The sequence below is a fragment of the Cetorhinus maximus genome, chromosome 9 (assembly GCF_964194155.1).
Source record: "Cetorhinus maximus chromosome 9, sCetMax3.hap1.1, whole genome shotgun sequence".
NCBI lineage: Eukaryota > Metazoa > Chordata > Chondrichthyes > Lamniformes > Cetorhinidae > Cetorhinus > Cetorhinus maximus.
The window spans coordinates 61,700,304-61,720,975 of record NC_135887.1 but is presented as its reverse complement, the minus strand read 5'-3'; the positions used below and the strand labels follow the sequence as shown (position 1 = coordinate 61,720,975).

Here is a 20,672-nt window from a genome sequence, read left to right as displayed (position 1 = left end):
TTGTCTCCCAGGACAGTTTTCCATAAACGTTGTGCTGGTGTCCCACAGGACTGTGTTCAATATACATGGTGTTATTGTTCCCCAGGTCAGTGTTCCATAAACATGGTGTTGTTGTCCACCAGGACTCTGCTCAATGCATGTGGTTTTGTTGTTCCTCAGGAATTGTGTACACTAAACATCACATTGTTGTCAGCCAGGACTGTGTGTAATAAACAGTGTGTTGTTATCCCTCAGGACTGTGTTCAATAAACACGGTGCTGTTGTCCCCCAGGACAGTCTTCAATAAACATTGTGTTGTTGCCCCTCAGGACTGTGTCCTATAAACACGGAACTGTGATTTCCCCCAGGACTGTGTTCAATAAACACAGTACTGTTATCCCCCCAAGACTGTGTTCAGTAAACACGGTGCTTTTATCCCCCCAAGGTAGTGTTCAATAAATATGGTGCTGTTTACCCCAGGTCTATGTTTAATAAACACAGTGTTGTTATTCCCCAGGACTGTGTTCAATAAACATGGTGCTGTACTCCCAGGTCTGTGTTCAATAAGCATGGTGCTGATATTCCCCAGGACTGTGTTCAGTAAACATGGTGTCATTGTCCATCAGGACTGTGTTCTATAAACACAGTGTTGTTGTTCCCCAGGACTGTGCTCAATAAATATGGCACTGTTTTCCCCCAGGACTGCGTTCAATAAACATGGTGTTGTTATTCCCCAGCAATGTGTTCAATAAACATGGTGTTGTCTGCCAGAACTGTATTCCATAAACACGGTGTTGTTGTTCCCCAGGTCTGTGTTCAATGCATATGGTGTTGTTGCTCCACAGGACCATGTTCAATAAAGATAAGGTTTTTGTCGGCCAGGAAGGTGTGTAATAAGCATGGAATTGTTCTCCCCAGGAATGTGTTCAATAAACATGATGCTGTTGTCCCCCACGACTGTGTTCAATAAGCATGGTGTTGTTGTCTGCCAGAACTGTGTTCTATAAACATGGTGTTTTTAATCCCCAGGACTGTGTTCAGTAAACCCGCTGCTGTTATCCCCCCAAGTCTGTGTTCAATAAACATGGTGCTGTTCTCCCCAGGCCTATGGTTAATAAAAATGCTGCTGTTATTCCCCAGGATTGTGTTCAATAAACATTGTCCTGTTCTCCCAGGACTGTGTTCATTAAATAAGATGCTGTACTCCCCTGGACTGTGTTAGCTAAACACGGTGTTATTGTCCACCAGGACTGTGTTATATAAATAAGCGATTGATGTTCCCCTGAACTGCATTCGATAAGCATAGGTCTGTTTTCCCCCAGGACTGTTTGCAATAAACATGGTTTTGTTATTCCCCAGCACTGTGTTCAATAAACAGGTTGCTGTCTGCTAGGACTGAGTTCCATAAACACCGTTTTGTTCTTCCCCAGGAGAGTGTTCAACATAACATAGTGTTGTTGTTGGCCAGGACTGTACGTAATAAAAACGGTGCTGTTGTCCCCAGGACTGTGTTCAGTAAACATAGCACTGTACTCCTGTGCAGTGTTCAATAAGCATGATGCTGATATTCCGCAGGTCTGTGTTCAATAAACATGGCGCAGTACTCCCAGGGCATTGTTCAATAAACATGGTGCTCTACTCCCAGGACAGTGTTCAATAAACATGATGTTGTTGTCTGCCAGGACTGTGCTCAATAGCATGGTCTTGTTGTTCCCCAGGACAGTCTTCAATACACATGGTGCTGTTGTCTACCCAAGACTGTGTTCAGTAAACATGGTGCTGTACTCCCAGGACTGTGTTCAATAAGCATGGTGCTGATGTTGCCCAGGACTGTGTTCAATAAACATGGTGTTGTTCTCTGCCAGAACTGTGTTCAATAAACATGACGTTGTTTTCTGCCAGGACTGTGTTCTATACACATGGTGCTGTTGTCCCCCAGGCCTGTGTTCTATACACATTGTGGTGTTGTCCCCCAGGAATGTGTTCATTAAACATGGTGTTGTTCTCCCCCCGGTCTGTGTTTAATGCACATGGTGTTGTTGTTCCCCAGGACCTTGTTCAATATACATAGTGTTGTTTTCGGCCAGGACTTTGTGTAATAAGCATGGTGTTGTTCTTCCCAGGACTGTGTTCAATAAACACGGTGCTGTTGTCCCCCAGGACAGTGTTCAATAAACATGGTATTGTTGTCCTCCAGAACCATGTCCTTTAAGCATGGTGTTTTCGTTTCCCAGGACTGAGTTGAATAAACATTGTGTTGTTCTCCCCTAGGACGGCATCCTATAAGTTCGGAACTGTTATTCCCCCAGGACTGTTTTTTATAAATATGGTGTTGCTGTCTGCCAGGACGGTGTTCAATAAACATAGTGCTGTTATCCCCCAAGTCTGTGTTCAATACACATGGTGCTGTTCTCCCAAGGTCTCTTTTCTGTTGTTGCCTGCCAGGACTGTGCTCTATTAACATGGTGTTGTTGTTCCCCAGGACAGTGTTCAGTAAACACGATGCAGTTATCCCCCCAAGTCTGTGTTCAATAAACATGGTGCTGTTCTCCCTAGGTCTATGTTTAATAAATACAGTGGTGTTATTCCCCAGGACTGAGTTCAATAAACATGGTGCTGTACTCCCAGGACTGTGTTGAATAAACATGATGCTTTACTCCCCAGGATTGTGTTCAGTAAACATGGTGTCATTGTCCACCAGGACAGTTTTCTATAAACATGGTGTTGTGGTTCCCCAGGACTGTGTTCAATAAACATGGGACTGTTTTCCCCCAGGACTGTGTTCAATAAACATGGCACTGTTTTCCCCAGGACTGTGCTCTATAAACATGGTGCTGTTTTCCCCCAGGACCGTGTTCAATAAACCCGGTGCTGTGTTCCCCCATGACTCAATAATTTATATAGATTCTTCTTTCCCCACCTATTTCCATTATTTTTAAATCTACAACTAAAACCTTGTTAGACTGTCCACTCCACCCCCACTAGAGCTGTACTTTGAGTATCCTGTCTTCCATTCTTAATTAGCACTTTTCTTAGACAAATATCACCACCTTCAACACCTCTTTGATCCTTTTGTCTGTGACATCTTTTGATTATCTGCTCCTATCACTGCTTATCTCCACAATCACCACACCCTCAACTTCCCTCTTCCCCCCCCCCTCCCCCCCCCCCCCCGCCCCCCCACCTTAAACCAGTTTATATTTCTCCCTTCTCCTAACTATGCTTCAGTTCTGCCGAAGGGCCATGAAGGCTCGAAACGTTAACTGATTTCTTCTCCGCCGATGCTGCCAGACCTGCTGAGTTTTTCCAGGTAATTCTGTTTTTGTTTTCAATAAAATGGTGTTGTTCTCTGCCACGACTGTGTTCTATAAACAAGGTGTTTTTGCTCCCCAGGACTGTGTTCGATACATACTGTTGTTGCTCTCCAGGACTGTGTTCAATAAACACGGTGGCGTAGTTCCCAAGCACTGTGTTCAATATACATGGTGCTGCACTCCCCCAGGAGTGAGTTTAATAATCATGGTGTTGTTTTCTTCCAGTACTCTGTTCAATAAACACGGTGTTCTTGTTCCCCAGGACTGTGATCAATACACAGTGTTGTTGTTCCCCAACACTCTGTTTAATAAACACGGTGCTGTTGTCCCCCAGGAGTGAGTTTAATAAACATGCTGTTGTTGTCTGCCAGGACTGTGTTCACTACACAAGCTGCTGTAATTCCCCGGGACAGTTTTCAATAAACATGGTGCTGGGGTCCCACAGGACTGTGCTCAATACACATGTTATTGTTGTTCCCCAGGACAGTGCTCCTGAAACATGGTGTTGTTGCCCACCAGGACTCTGTTCAATGCACATGGTTTTGTTGTTCCTCAGGACTGTGTCCAATAAACATCGCGTTGTTGTCAGTCAGGACTGTGTGTATTATATAGGGTGTTGTTTTCCCCCAGGACTGTGTTCAATAAACACAGTGCTGTTGACCCCCAGATCAGTCTGCAATAAACATTGTGTTGTTATCCCCAGGAGTGTGTTGAATAAACATGGTGTTGTTGTCCGCCAGGAATATGTTCAATAAACACGGTGCTGTTGTCCCCCAGGATACTGTTCAATAAACATTGTGTTGTTGTCCCCCAGGACTGTGTCCTATAAACACGGAACTGTGATTTCCCCCAGGACTGTGTTCAATAAACACAGTAGTGTTATCCCCCCAAGACTGTGTTCAATAAACACGGTGCTTTTATCCCCCCAAGGTAGTGTTCAATAAATATGGTGCTGTTTACCCCAGGTCTATGTTTAGTAAACAGAGTGCTGTCATTCCCCAGGGCTGTGTTTAATAAACTTGGTGTTGTTGCCTGCCAGGACTGTGTTCAATAAACACGGTGCTGTTGTCCCCCAGGATACTGTTCAATAAACATTCTGTTGTTGTCCCCCAGGACTGTGTCCTATAAAAACGGAACTGTGATTTCCCCCAGGACTGTGTTCAATAAAAACAGTACTGTTATCCCCCCAAGACTGTTCAATAAACACGGTGCTTTTATGCCCCCAAGGTAGTGTTCAATAAACATGTTGCTGTTCTCCCCAGGTATATGTTTAATAAACACAGTGCTGTTATTCCCCAGGACTGTGTTCAATAAGCATGGTGCTGATATTCCCCAGGACTGTGTTCTATAAACACAGTGTTGTTGTTCCCCAGGACTGTGTTTAATAAATATGGCACTGTTTTCCACCAGGACTGTGCTCTATAAACATGGTGTTGTTATTCCCCAGCACTGTGTTCAATAAACATGGTGTTGTTGTCTGCCAGAACTGTGTTCCATAAACACAGTGTTGTTGTTCCCCAGGTCTGTGTTCAATGCATATGGTGTTGTTGCTCCCCAGTACCATGTTCAATAAACATAGTGTTGTTTTCGGCCAGGAAGGTGTGTAATAAGCATGGTGATGTTCTCCCCAGGAATGTGTTCAATAAACATGATGCTGTTGTCCACCACGACTGTGTTCAATAACCATGGTGTTGTTGTCTGCCAGAACTGTGTTCTTTAAACACGGTGTTGTTGTTTCGCAGGACTGTGTTGAATAAATATTGTGTTGTTCTCCCCCAGGACTGGTCCGATAAACACGGAACTGTTATTCCCCCAGGACTGTGTTCCATAAATATGGTGTTGCTGTCTGCCAGCAGTCTGTTCAATAAACATGGTGTTATTAATCCCCAGGACAATGCTCAGTAAACAGGGTCCTGTTATCCCACCAAGTCTGTATTCAATAAACATGGTGCTGTTCTCCCCAGACCTATGATTAATAAAAATGGTGCTGTTAGTCCCCAGGACTGTGTTCAATAAACATGATGCTGTACTACCCAGGACTGTGTTAGATAAATACGGTGTTCTTGTCCACCAGGACTGTGTTCCATAAACATGTGATTGATGTTTCCCAGAACTGCATTCGATAAACATGGTGCTGTTTTCCCCCAACACCGTGTTCAATAAACATGGTGTTGTTTTCCCCCAGGACTGTTTTCAATAAACATGGTTTTGATATTGCCCAGCACTGGGTTCAATAAACACAGTGTTGTTGTCTGCCAGGACTGTGTTCTATAAACAAGGTGTTGTTGTTTCGCAGGACTGTGTTGAATAAACATAGTGTTGTTCTCCCCCAGAACTGGTCCGATAAACACGGAACTGTTATTCCCCCAGGACTGTGTTCTATAAATATGGTGTTGCTCTCTGCCAGCAGTCTGTTCAATAAACATGGTGTTATTAATCCCCAGGACTGTGTTCACTAAACCCAGTGCTGTTATCCCCGCAAGTCTGTGTTCAATAAACATGGTGCTGTTCTCCCCAGGCCTATGGTTAATAAAAATGATGCTGTTATTCCCCAGGATTGTGTTCAATAAACAATGTGCTGTTCTCCCAGGACTGTGTTCAATAAACATGATGCTGTACTCCCTAGGACTGTGTTAGAAAAATTTGGTGTTATTGTCCACCTGGACTGTGTTCTATAAAGATGGTATTGATGTTCCCCAGAACCGCATTCCATAAACATGGTGCTGTTTTCCCCCAGGACCGTGTTCAAAAATCATGGTGCTGTTTTCCCCCTGGACTGTTTTCAATAAACATGGTTTTGCTATTCCCCAGCACTGTGTTCAATAAACATAGTGTTGTTACTCCTCAGGACTGTGTCCTATAAACACGGAACTGTGATTTCCCCCAGGACTGTGTTCAATAAACACAGTAGTGTTATCCCCCCAAGACTGTGTTCAATAAACACGGTGCTTTTATCCCCCCAAGGTAGTGTTCAATAAATATGGTGCTGTTTACCCCACGTCTATGTTTAGTAAACAGAGTGCTGTCATTCCCCAGGGCTGTGTTTAATAAACTTGGTGTTGTTGCCTGCCAGGACTGTGTTCAATAAACACGGTGCTGTTGTCCCCCAGGATACTGTTCAATAAACATTCTGATGTTGTCCCCCAGGACTGTGTCCTATAAACAAGGACCTGTGATTTCCCCCAGGACTGTGTTCAATAAACAGAGTACTGTTATCCCCCCAAGACTGTGTTCAATAAACACGGTGCTTTTATGCCCCCAAGGTAGTGTTCAATAAACATGTTGCTGTTCTCCCCAGGTATATGTTTAATAAATACAGTGATGTTAATCCCCAGGACTGTGTTCAATAAACATGGTGCTTTACTCCCAGGTCTGTGTTCAATAAGCATGGTGCTGATATTCCCCAGGACTGTGTTCAGTAAACATGGTGTCATTGTCCATCAGGACTGTGTTCTATAAACACAGTGTTGTTGTTCCCCAGGACTGTGTTTAATAAACATGGTGCTGTTTTCCCCCAGGACTGTGTTCAATTAACGGGGTGCTGTTTTCCCCCATGACTGTTTTCAATAAACATGGTGTTGTTATTCCCCAGCACTGTGTTCAATAAACATGGTGTTGTTGTCTGCCAGAACTGTGTTCCATAAAACGGTGCTGTTGTTCCCCAGGTCTGTGTTCCATGCATTTGGTGTTGTTGCTCCCCAGGACCATGTTCAATAAACATATTGTTGTCTTCGGCCAGGAAGGTATGTAATAAGCATGGTATTTTTCTCCCCAGGAATGTGTTCAATAAACATGATGCTGTTGTCCACCACGACTGTGTTCAATAACCATGGTGTTGTTGTCTGCCAAAATGTGTTCTATAAACACGGTGTTGTTGTTTCGCAGGACTGTGTTGAATAAATATTGTGTTGTTCTCCCCCAGGACTCGTCCAATAAACACGGAACTGTTATTCCCCCAGGACTGTGTTCCATAAATATGGTGTTCCTCTCGGCCAGCAGTCTGTTCAATAAACATGGTGTTATTAATCCCCAAAACTGTGTTCAGTAAACCCGGTGCTGTGTTCAATAAACATGGTGCTGTTCTCCCAGGACTGTGTTCAATAAGCCTGATGCTGTACTCCCCAGGACTGTGTTAGATAAACATGGCGTTGTTGTCTGCCAGGACTGTGTTCCAAAAACACGGTGTTGTTCTTCGCCAGGAGAGTGTTCAATAAATATAGCATTATTGTTGGCCAGGACTGTGCGTAATAAAAACGGTGTTGTTGTCCCCAGGACTGTGTTCAGTAAACATGGTGCTGTTCTCCAGGGCTGTGTTCAATAAGCATGGTGCTGTTCTCCACAGGTCTATGTTTAATAAACATGGTGTTGTTGTCTGCCAGGACTGTGTTCAATAAACACGGTGCTGTTGTCCCCCAGGACTATGTTCTATAATAATGATTTTGTTGTCTGCCAGGACTGTGTACAATAAACATAGTGTTGTTGCTCCCCAGGTCTGTGTTCAATGCATATGGTGTTGTTGCTCCCCAGGACCATGTTCAATAAACATAGTGTTGTTGTCGGCCAGGAATGTGTGTAATAAGTATGGTGTTGTCCCCAGGAATGTGTTCAATAAACATGGTTTTGTTGTCTGCCAGGACTGTGTTCAATAAACATGGTGCTGTTCTCCCCAGGTCTATGTTTAATAAACATGGTGTTGTTGTCTGCCAGGACTGTGTTCAATAAACACGGTGCTGTTGTTCCCCCAGGACTATGTTCAATAAACATGGTTTTGTTGTCTACCAGGACTGTGTTCAATAAACATGATGCTGCTTTCCCCAGGACTGTGTTCTATAAACATGGTGCTGTTACCCACTAGGACTGTGTTCTTTAATCATGATGCTGTTAGCCCCAGGGGCTGTGTTCAATAAATATGGTGTATTTATTCCCCAGCACTGTGTTCAATAAACATGTTATTGTTGTCTGCCAGAACTGTGTTCCATAAACATAGTGTTGTTGCTCCCCAGGTCTGTGTTCAATGCATATGGTGTTGTTGCTCCCCAGGACCATGTTCAATAAACATAGTGTTGTTGTCGGCCAGGAATGTGTGTAATAAGTATGGTGTTGTTCTCCCCAGGAATGTGTTCAATAAACATGATGCTGTTGTCCCCCATGACTGTGTTCAATAAACATGGTGTTGTTGTTTCACAGGACTGTGTTGAATAAACATAGTGTTGTTCTCCCCCAGAACTGGTCCTATAAACACGGAACTGTTATTCCCCCAGGACTATGTTCTATAAATATGGTGTTGCTGTCTGCCAGCACTCTGTTCAACAAACATGGTGGTATTAATCCCCAGAAGTGTGTTCAGTAAACCCAGTGCTGTTATCCCCGCAAGTCTGTGTTCAATAAACATGGTGCTGTTCTCCCCAGGCCTATGGTTAATAAAAACGATGCTGTTATTCCCCAGGATTGTGTTCAAAAAACAACGTGCTGTTCTCCCAGGACTGAGTTCAATAAACATGATGCTGTACTCCCTAGGACTGTGTTAGAAAAATTTGGTGATATTGTCCACCTGGACTGTGTTCTATAAAGATGGTATTGATGTTCCCCAGAACCACATTCGATAAACATGGTGCTGTTTTCCCCCAGGACCGTGTTCAATAAACATGGTGCTGTTTTCCCCCAGGACTGTTTTTAATAAACATGGTTTTGCTATTCCCCAGCACTGTGTTCAATAAACATAGTGTTGTTGCCCCTCAGGACTGTGTCCTATAAACACGGAACTGTGATTTCCCCCAGGACTGTGTTCAATAAACATAGTACTGTTATCCCCCCCAAGACTGTGTTCAATAAACATGGTGCTTTTATCCCCCCAAGGTAGTGTTCAATAAATATGGTGCTGTTTACTCTGGTCTATGTTTAGTAAACACGGTGCTGTCATTCCCCAGGACTGTGTTTAATAAACTTGGTGTTGTTGTCTGCCAGGAATGTGTTCAATAAACACGGTGCTGTTGTCCCCCAGGATACTGTTCAATAAACATTCTGTTGTTGTCCCCCAGGACTGTGTCCTATAAGCACGGAACTGTTATTCCCCCAGGACTGTGTTCTATTAATATGGTGTTGCTGTCTGCCAGCACTCTGTTCAACAGACTTGGTGGTATTAATCCCCAGAAGTGTGTTCAGTAAACCCAGTGCTGTTATCCCCACAAGTCTGTGTTCAATAAACATGGTGCTGTTCTCCCCAGGCCTATGGTTAATAAAAACGATGCTGTCATTCCCCAGGATTGTGTTCAATAAATATTGTGCTTTTCTCCCAGGACTGTGTTCAATAAACATAATGCTGCACTCCCCAGGACTGTGTTAGATAAACATGGCGTTGTTGTCTGCCAGGACTGTGTTCTATAAAGATGGTATTGATGTTCCCCAGAACCGCATTCGATAAACTTGGTGCTGTTTTCCCCCAGGACCGTGTTCAATAAACATGGTGCTGTTTTCCCCCAGGACTGTTTTCAATAAACATGGTTTTGCTATTCCCCAGCACAGTGTTCAATAAGCATAGTGTTGTTGTCAGCCAGGACTGTGCGTAATACAAATGGTGTTGTTGTCCCCAGGACTGTGTTCAATAAACATGGTGCTGGACTCCAGGGCTGTGTTCAATAAGCATGATGCTGATATTCCCCAGGACAGTCTTCAATAAACACGGTGCTGTTGTCCCCCCAAGACTGTGTTCAATAAACATGGTGCTGTTCTCCCCAGGTCTATGTTTAATAAACACGGTGCTGTTATTCCCCAGGTCTGTGTTCAATAAACATGGTGCTGTGCTCCCCGGACTGTGTTCACTAAGCATGGTGCTGATATTGCCCAGGACTGTGTTCAATAAACATAGTTTTATTGTTCCCCAGGACTGTGTTCCATAAATATGGTTTTGTTCTCTGCCAGGACTGTGTTCAATAAACTGATGTTGTTCTCTGCCAAGACTATGTTCTATAAACATGGTGTTCTTGCTCTGCAGGACTGTGTTCAATAAACACAGTGTTATTAGCCCCCCAAGACTGTGTTCAATAAACACGGTGCTTTTAACCCCCAAAGGTAGTGTTCAATAAATATGGTGCTGTTCTCCCCAGGTCTATGTTTAATAAGCACAGTGCTGTTATTCCCCAGGACTGTGTTCAATAAACATGGTGTTGTTGTCTGCCAGGACTGTGTTCAATAAACAATGTGCTGTTGACCCCCAGGACACTATTCAATAAACATTGTGTTGTTGTCCCCCAGGACTGTGCCCTATAAACACGGAAATGTGATTTCCCCCAGGACTGTTTTCAATAAACACAGTACTGTTATCCCCCCAAGGCTGTGTTCAATAAACATGGTGCTTTTAACCCCCCAAGGTAGTGTTCAATCAATATGGTGCTGTTCTCCCCAGGTCTATGTTTAATAACCACGGTGCTGTTATTCCCCAGGACTGTATTCAATAAACACAGTTTTGTTGTGGTCCAGTACTGTGTTCAATTAATATGATCCTGTTTTCCCCTGGGCTGTGTTCAATAAACACGGTGTTGGTTTCCCTCAGGAGTGTGTTTAATAAACAATGTGCTGTCATCCTCCAGGTCTGTCTTCGATAAACAAAGTGCTGTTATCACTCAGGGCAGTGTTCAATAGACATTGTGTTGTTATCCCCAGGACTGTGTTCAATAAACACGGTTTTGTTGTCCTCCAGGATTGTGTTCAATAAATGTGGTACTGTTATCCCCCAGGACTGTGTTCAATAAACACAGTGCTGTTATCCCGCTAAGACTGTGTTCAATAATCTGGATACCATCCTCCCCAGGTCTATATTTAATAAACATGGTGCCCTTATTCCCCAGGACTGTTTTCAATAAACATGGTGCTGTACTCCCATTGACTCTGTTCAATATACATGGTGCTGCAATTCACCAGGACTGTGTTCAATAAACACAGTGCTGTTATCTCCCAAGAATGTGTTCAATAAACATGGTGTTGTAGTCCATCAGGAATGTGTTCAATAAACATGGTGTTGTTGTCTGCCAGGACTGTGTTCTATAAACACAGTGCTGTTGTTCTCCAGGACTGTATTCAATAAACATGGTGCTGTTGTCTGCCAGGACTGTGTTCAATAAACATGGTGTTATTATCCCTCAGGACTGTGTTCAATAAATACGGTGTTGTTATCCCCCAAGGACTGTGTTCAATAAACATAGTGCTGTTATCCCCCAGGACTGTATTCTATAAACACGATGCTGTTGTTCCCCAGGACTGTGCTCAATAAATATGGTGTTGTTGTCCACCAGGACTGTGTTCAATAAACACAGTGTGTTATCTCCCAAGAATGTGTTCAATAAACATGGTGTTGTTGTCCATCAGGAATGTGTTCAATAAACATGGTGTTGTTGTCTGCCAGGACTGTGTTCTATAAACATAGTGTTGTTTGCCCCAGGACTGTGTTCAATAAACATGGTGTTGTTATCCCCAGGAGTGTGTTTAATAAACAATGTGCAGTTATCGTCTAGGTCAGTGTTCAATAAACATAGTGTCTGTTATCCCCCAGATCTGTGTTCTATAAACATGATGCTGTTGTTCCCCAGGGCTATGCTCAATAAACACAGCGCTGTTCTCGCCTAGGACTGTGTTCAATAAACATGGTGCTGTTCTCACCCAGGACTGTATACAATAATCACAGTGCTGTTATTTCCCAGGACTGTGTTCGATAAACACGGTGCTGTCCTTCCCCAGGATCGTGTTCAATGAACACGGTGCAAGAGCTTCTTTAAATACATAAACCAGAAGGGAGAGGCCAAAGTGTACATCTGCCCCTTAGAGAATGAGGCTGGGGAAATAACAATGGGGAACCAGGGAATGGCAGAGGAGTTGAATAAATACTTTGCATCAGTCTTCATATTAGAAGATACTAATAACATTCCAAAAATACTAAATAATCATGGGGCAAAAGGGAGGGAGGACTTCAATACAATAACTATCACTAGAGAAAAAGTGCTCGGGAAACTAATGGGGCTAAATCCGATAAGTCACCTGGATGCACTGGTAGTAATCTCCCACGAATCCTTAGATTCTGGAAAAGTCCCAGAGGATTGGAAAACTGCCAATGTAACACCCTTATTCAAAAAGGGAGGGAAATAAAAAACAGGTAACTATAGGCCAGTTAGCTTAACATCCGTCATTGGGAAAATGTTAGTCTATTATAAAGGATGTAATAGCAAAGCATTTAGAAATGCATAATATAATCAAGGAGGGTCAGCATGGCTTCATGAAGGGGAAATCATGCCAAACAACTTTATTAGAATTCTTTGAGGAAGTAACAAGCAGGATAGATAAAGGGGAACTGTGGATGTGATATATTTGGATTTCCAAAAGGCGTTCAGTAAGGTACCGCACATAAGGCTACTTAGTAAGATAAGAACCCAAGGTGTTGGGGGTAGTATGTTAGCATGGTTAGAGGACTGGCTAACTAATAGAAAACAGAGAGTTGGGATACGGGAGGCATTTTCAGGATGGCAACCTGCAACTATTGGAATGCCACAGGGGTCAGTGCTGGGGCCACAATTATTTACAATATATATTAATAACTTGGATGAGGGAAGTGAATGTACTATTGCCAAGTTTGAGGATGACACAAAAATAGGTGGGAAGGCAAGTGGTGAGGATGACACAAAGAGTCTACAGAGGGATACAGGTTAAGTGAGTGGGCAAAACTTGGCAGATAGAAAAAATGTGGGAAAATGTGAGGTTATGCACTTAGGCAGGAAGAATAGAGGAGCTGAATATTATTTAAATGGAGAAAGACTGCAGAAAGCTGCAGCATGGATTGTGCATGAATAACAAAAAGCTAGCATACAAGTTCAACAGGTAATAGGGAAGGCAAATGGAATGTTGGCCTTTATTTCAAAGGGAATGGAGTATAAAAATAGGGAAGTCTTGCTAAAAGTATACAAGACACTAGCTAGACCACACCTAGAATACTGTGAATAGTTTTGGTCTCCTTATTTAAGGAAAGATATACTGGAATTGGAGGCAATTCAGAGAAGGTTCACTAGGTTGATCCCGGGTATGAAAGGATTTTCTTATGAGGAGAGGTTGAATAGGTTGGGTCAGTACTTATTATAATTTAGAACAATGAGAGGCGACCTTATTGAAACCTATAAGATTCTTAGGGGGCTTGGCAGGGTCGATGCTGAGAGGTTGTTTTTTCTTGTGGGAGAGTCTAGGACCAGAGGGCATAATTTCAGAGTAAGGGGACACCCATTTAAAAGAGAGATGAGGAGGAATTTCTTCTCTGAGAGGTAGTGAATCTGTGGAATTCTTTACCGCAGAGGGCTGTAGAGGCTGGGTCGTTAAGTATATTCAAGTCTGAGATAGACAGATTTTTAATCAGTAAGTGAATCAAGAGGTCTGGGGAAAAGGCAGGAAAGTGGAGTTGAGGATTATCAGATCAGCCATGATCTCATTGAATGGCAGAACAGACTTGATGGGCCGAAAGCCTACTTCTGCTCCTACGTCTTATGGTCTTATGGTCTGTTGTTCCCCAGGACTGTGTTCAATAAACATGGTGCTGTTATCCCCCAGGACTGCGTTCAATAACCATGGTGCTGTAACTGGTAATGTCTGGCACTGTGCAGAGTTCATGGAGGAATCTGTTAATAATAAGTAGTACAGGATTACATATGATACATGGCACATAAACAGTCCAGTTGGCCCAACCAGCCCATGCCAGTGTATCATGATCCATTCAAGCTTCATCCCATCTTTTCTCATCTAAATCTATCAGCCTAACTTTCTTTTCCCTTCTCCCTCATATATTTGTCTAGCTTCCCCCTTAAAAATATCTATCCCATCGACTTCAACCACTCCCTGTGGCAGTGAGTTTCACATTCTCACCATTCTCTGGGTAAAGAAGTTTCTTCTGAATTCCCTATTGGATTTCTTGGTGACTATCTTATGTTATTTGCTCTAGTTATGCTCTTCCCCACAAGAGGAAACATTCTCTCTGTATCCTCTTGATCAAAACTTTTCGTAATTTTAAAGGCCTCTATTAGGTCACCCCTCAGCCTTCTTTTTTCAAGAGAAAATAGACCCAGTCTGACAATTCTTTCCTGATGTGTATACCCTGACCTTACTGCTATTGCCCTTGTAAATCTTCTCCGCACCCTCTATATCCTTGTTATAATGTGATGGCCAGAACTGCACTTGTTCTCTAAATGTGACATAGCCAAGGTTTGATACAGGTTTAACATAACTTCCCTACATTTCAATTCTAATCCTCAAGAAATAAAGACTAGTGGTTGGTTTGTTATTTTATGACCTTGCTCACCTGTGGGGCAACTTTTAGTGAAAGGTGTATTTGTACTCCGAGATCCCTTTGTTCCTCTACCCCACCAAGACTTGCATCTTCCAAAACATATGGCTTTACATTTATCTGTGTTGTGTTTCATTTGTTAACTATTTGCTTGTTCTGCATGTTTATTAATGTCCTCTTGTAATTTGTTACAGTTCTCCTCAGCATTGACTTGCTGCCAATTTGGTGTCACCGACAAATGTAGAAATGGTGCTTTTGATTCCAAAGTGAATTGTGAACAGCAGTGATCCCAGCACCGATCCTCGTGGAACACCACTTCCCACCTTCCCAAGCTCTACTCTCTGTCCCTCACAATCAGCTTTTCTCTGATCAATTAACCAACCATATTTATGTCCTTCTCCATTATCAGTGCATTATACTGTAGTCATTACGTTACAGTCACTATATTATAGTCGATATTGCCCCTACCTTTACTTCTCTTTTCTGCTCTGGCTCATTCCCCATTACGATATCCAATAGTGAACCTTCTCATGTTGGGCTATGTACTTTTTTGGTTCAAAAGGAGTACTTTTCTAAGAACTCCATTATCTTGGCCCCTTTATCTACCTCTTTTGTCCAATTAATATTCATTGAATTCCTTCATGATTATTAATCTCTGTTTTTACTCAATTGTCTAATTTGTCTACATATTTCTTCCTCCCTCTCCCTTCCTCTATTAGATGGTCTGTAGATGACACCAATCAGTGTGATTAGTCCTTTACTATCTCTTATCTCTATTTTTATCTCACTGATATCTGAGTTCTTTTTCTCTGCTGCCATTATGTTATCCTGCATAAATGCAGCTTGTTCCTCCCTCCCTGTTTTCCCTATCTTTTCTAAATATATTATACCCCAGCAATGTTTAATCCTCAGTCCTGATTTTTCTCTGGTCATATCTCAGTAATCCCTATGTCTGGTTCCTCCCAACGCATGATTGCCTCCAGCTCCCTTGTTTTATTATAATCACTGTGTGCATTGCCATATGGACATTTCCCCTCACTTTATGTTTAACCATCTTTTTAGATTCCCATTCCATAGCCATTGATTCCATTGCTGTCAATGTCCTCCCTTACCTTATTCTTCCCTGTGTTCTCCTGCCCTGTTTTGTTTACATTTAGGCTGCTTATGTTTCATGTAGATCCCTCCCCTCATCATATTAGTGGTCAGTTTGGTAGAGATTGGGACTGGTTGAAATGTTTTCAAAACAGAGCTGGGGCTAGGTTGTCAGGGACCCAATGCTGCAAAGCCAGAACATCTTAGGGAGGGGAAACCTCTCACTTCGCTTTTCAGAGACATATCATGCTCAAAATTCAGGGGCTGAATCCCAAATAAAATCCAGACACCTGTTTGGAAAATTGAAATAATCAATCTGTTTAACTTGGACATCTGTTCAAAATTTACAAACCATGAGCCAAATTAGAGATAAGAATGGGGTCAGTGATCAGAGGAGATTTGATGGAGACTTCTTTAAAGAAAATATGAAGAGTTTTCATGCAGTGAAGTGGGAAAGATTATTTCCTCCACTTGGGGACTCAGTGATAAGGGGTTATCACTTTAAAACTATGACTGTGAGAGTGAGGAGAGAGAATAGAAATGTCTTTACACAGAGAGTGGTTGAAGCATGGAATTCCACATGAAAGAGATTGAGGCAGAAAAGCTTTGAACATAAAATAGGGTCGATGTTTGACACAGAGGATGATACAGGTCTATGGCAGAGCACAGCAGTGGGATTATTTTGGGATTGATATGGAGCTATGGGGAGAACGTGGGGATATAGGATTAGTCTGGGATTGATACAGAACTATGGGGAGAGATTGGGGATATAGGATTGTTTTGGATTTATACAGGTCAGTGGAATTATTGTGGGATTGATACAGGCCTATGGGGGGGAGAGAATGCAGCAGTGGGATTAATTTTGGATTGTTATATACAAGAGCCAATGACACAATGAGCCAAATGGCCCCCTCCTGTCCTCTAAATGCCTAAGGCAGGTTAGTCATTTGGGTAGCTAGCACTAAGCAAAGATGAACAAATGTTTCATTACAGTGACGATTGATGATCTCTCCCTCTCTCACTCTGTCAGGTTTGGTGTATTCTGGGTGCTTGGTGTTAACTCTTTGTTGCTTTCTGTTGCAGGTGGGGGTGTTCTGTTATGATAAGGTGCTGTGAAAAAGATGTCCACGGTATCTGCCACTGATATTGATTATGGTAAGACAAACTGCTCTCCATTCTAAACCTGGATCTAGAATTTACAGGGGTTTTAACACCAACACAAAGATTCAACTCACAAAGTAAACTGTTGACTCTGATTATTTGCTCTTTTTTAATTCAAGGTCCTGCCCTCAATATCACATTCAAGCAGCCAGATTTAATGTGCAAGTTGACAAGGGAATTTTCTTGAGAGGACATCTAGCTTTAACACTGATCCTATTTTCATTAGATAATCATATATACAAAGAGAAACAGACAGACACAAAATTAAACACACAGACACTCAAACCAAGATATATACATACGCAAACAGACAGTTTGGAGAAATGGCTCTGTACATGATTGCCAGTTGTATACTGTGCGTTGCCATAGTCATGTGAACTCTAAGTCATGTGACCTCTGATGTCATTCTTTTCTGAGTAAAGGATTCAGGGAAAAACCATTTTTAGCCACCACATGAAACATGGTGTGGGAAGTGGGCAGCTGAAATTGAGTGAATTCTGATAGCAGAGAGGAATTACAACTTCAAAATGCAACTTTGTACAGGGCATTGATTGCTGGGTGAGTCAGCATGGCTTTGAATAATCCAGTACCAGTTCCTATAGAGAAGAAGGGAGATTTGAGAACGAATTGCAAATTCTTTCAGTCTTAATGACAGAACTACAGAATTGCCACAGAGTTAAACACAAAGCTTGAACAAATAAGAGCGGTGACCCTGTTATTAGCGCTGGGGAGACAGTGCTACAAGATTTACTGCACTAGACCTCACTGAGGAGCAGAAAAGCCAGTCTTGTGAAATTGTGGAAGCCTTGAAGACCCACTTTGAACCCTCTACTAAAGTTACTTATGAAATGTACATATGCAACACCAGAGCTCAGGAAGAGGGGGAGAATATTGATCAGTATGTGACAGCACTGAGACGTCTAGCTGAATTTTGTGAGTTTGAGCAACTGAAGGATGATCTGACCTGAGATAGGATTATCTTAGAAACAAGAGATCATGTCTGCTGAGAGAAGAGAAATTTACTCTCAAGAAAGCTGCTAATATGTGTAGAAGCTCTGAGGGGGTTAATCATCAGCTGAAGAGTATTGATGGGAGAATTGACAAGGCTTTGCACTCTGCTAAGAGGCAGTTCAGGTTTTCCAGCACAAGACAATGGGGAAAAAGAAAAACTATTTACAGAAGGATCAGTAGAAAGATTGAGGCCAGAGTACTGGGTGTAAATATTAAGGAGGACACCACACACAAGTAAAGGAAGCATGTCCAGTGTGGAGAAAGCACTGCTCTAACAACAAGAAGCAAAATCACTTTGCAAGTTGTTTTCTGGAAAGAAGAAAAGCAAGCCTATAAAGATAGTTGCTGGAAAGATCTCAGACGATGATTCTGACGAATCACTCTACTCCCTAAAACAGATTGGCACCGTCAAGTCTCAGTGTAAAAAATGGTTTGTGACTATTGGAATTATGACTGCAGAAGGAGAGCATCAAGTTAATATGAAGTGTCAGACACTGGTGCTACATGCAACATCATGAGCTTCGTCAACCTGTGTGAAGTTGCTCAAGATGGTGACCCGGAAATGAAGCCATCGAAGGTAAAGCTGAGGCTCTATGATGGAACGATGCTCACCCCAAGAGGGCAAACTAAGAGTCCAATACAATGGGAAGAAAGAAGATCTACAGTCCTAGTTAGTAGGCACTAAACAAAATCCCACCATCTCAGCTGGAACAGGTCAAAATTTTGAACTTGTAACCCTCCATATACCAGAAGAGGTTTGCAGTGTTTCACACAGCACAAAACCATTGACTACTGAACAAATCCTGACAGATTATAAAGATGTTTTCACAGGCCTTGGATGTCTTCCTGGTGAATATCATCTTGAAGTAGATAAGAATGTGAGACCAACTCAGCATCTTCCAAGGAGAGTTCCAGCTGCCCTCAAGTCCAGCCTGAAAGACCAGATGGAGGAGCTTGAAAAGGTGGGAATAATCAAGAAAGTGACTACTCCTACAGACTGGATTAGCAGCATGGTAGCAGTGGAAAACCCTGGAAAACTGAGATTGTGCACGGATCCGAAGTACCTCAATAAAGCTTTGAAGAGATCTCCCTACCCCATGTCAGCCATTGAAGAACTTTTGCCGCAATTTACCAAGGCAAAGATTTTTACTGCCCTAGATGTGAAGGATGGATATTAGCAAGTGAAACTGGATGAAAGCAGCAGTTTCCTGACTAAGTTCTGGATGTTATTTGGGTGTACAGTTGGTTGAGCATGCCATTTGGCATTTCTAACACTCAGGAAGAATATCAATGCAGACATTATGAGATGGTCAGCGTGCTACCAGGATTGGAAGCAATCGTGGATGATCTGCTTGTCTATGGATATGGAGATACAATGGAAGAAGCTGTCACAGACCACGATCAGAACCTAGTGAGACTGCTGGAGAGAACTTGCCAGAGGAAGCTGAAGCTGAATAAGAAAAAACTGCAATGGAAGATGACTGAAGTTAAATACATAGGTCATGTACTGACAGCTAAAGGACATCACCCTGATCCTGATAAGCTGTAAGCTGTAACAGAGATGCAGCAATGAACAGATGTAAAGGCAGTTCAATGATTTGTTGGATTTGTGAGCTACCCAGAAAAGCTCGTGCCCAATTTGTCATCAGAGAGTGAACCTTTTTGCAAGCTCACTGCAAAGGAAGTTCAGTGGTATTGGAGCACAGAACAACAACCAACTTTCACTCACATCAAAGAATTAGTGACGACAATGCAGTGCTGAGATACTATGATGTCAACAACAAAAGTCAACCCACTTGACAACTTGGAATCTGTGTAAAGCAGTTATCACCTCAACTGTACACGGTGAAAGTGAATGGCCAGATCCATTATTGGAACCGCAACATGAAAATGTGCTTCTTTACAGCAGACAGCCAATGTGAAAGAGCTGATTTCATCAACTGAACAAAGAACACAACAACCATCAGTCCTAGAGGTCAACTGCCCCACGACAAATGCAGCGGATCAGCAGCAACAATCACCAGGGCAACGACATTCCCTGGAGAGGCAACGTCACCCAGGAACCAGCAGACACCATGCAAACAACCAGTAACAACCCCGACACATACTATTATAAAACTTGAACACTTTACAGATTGTGTACAATGTGTGTGTAAAGACAGACAAAGGTGAGACAGGCTAGAGTGAACAGTTTTTTGTTCGAGCGTAATGACTTCCTTTATGGGCCATGTATATGGGTACCTTGCAACTACAAATAGTACGTGTAATGTGTTTTTTCCCTTTTTATGAAAAGGGGGATGTTTGGAGAAATGTCTTTGTACACGGTTGCCTGTTGTATGCTGTGGCTTGCCATAGTCATGTGTTCTCTGAATCATGTGACCTCTGATATTATTCTTTTGTGAAACAAAGGCTTCAGGCAGAAGCCCTTTAACCCACCACATGGAACACACACACACAAACACAGGGACTCACACACACACAGACTCACACACACACACAAACACAGGGACTCACACACACACAGACTCACACACACACACAAACAGAGGGACTCACACAAACACAGAGACACACACACACACAAACACAGGGACTCACACAAACACAGACTCACACACACACAGACTCACACACACACACAAACAGAGGGACTCACACAAACACAGAGACACACACACACACAAACACAGAGACTCACACAAACACAGAGACTCACACACACACAAACACAGAGACTCACACAAACACAGAGACTGACACACACACAAACACAGAGACTCACACAAACACAGAGACTCACACACACA

General features: G+C 42.7%; 1 protein-coding gene across 6 annotated transcripts in view; it reads left to right on the top strand.

The window, feature by feature from the left end:
- Window positions 1–20,672, top strand: part of nr1h3 (nuclear receptor subfamily 1, group H, member 3) — a 521,793-nt gene that overhangs the window by 101,484 nt on the left and 399,637 nt on the right. For 5 of the 6 annotated variants that reach the window (XM_078548807.1, XM_078548804.1, XM_078548803.1 and 2 more), the window contains one exon: window positions 16,777–16,848. The exons of the other annotated variant lie outside the window; for it this stretch is intronic. In XM_078548807.1, the coding sequence (XP_078404933.1) occupies window positions 16,815–16,848 (34 nt within the window). In that variant the 5' untranslated portion in view covers window positions 16,777–16,814. The remainder of the gene's footprint in view (window positions 1–16,776; window positions 16,849–20,672) is intronic. 6 annotated transcript variants of the gene reach the window in all.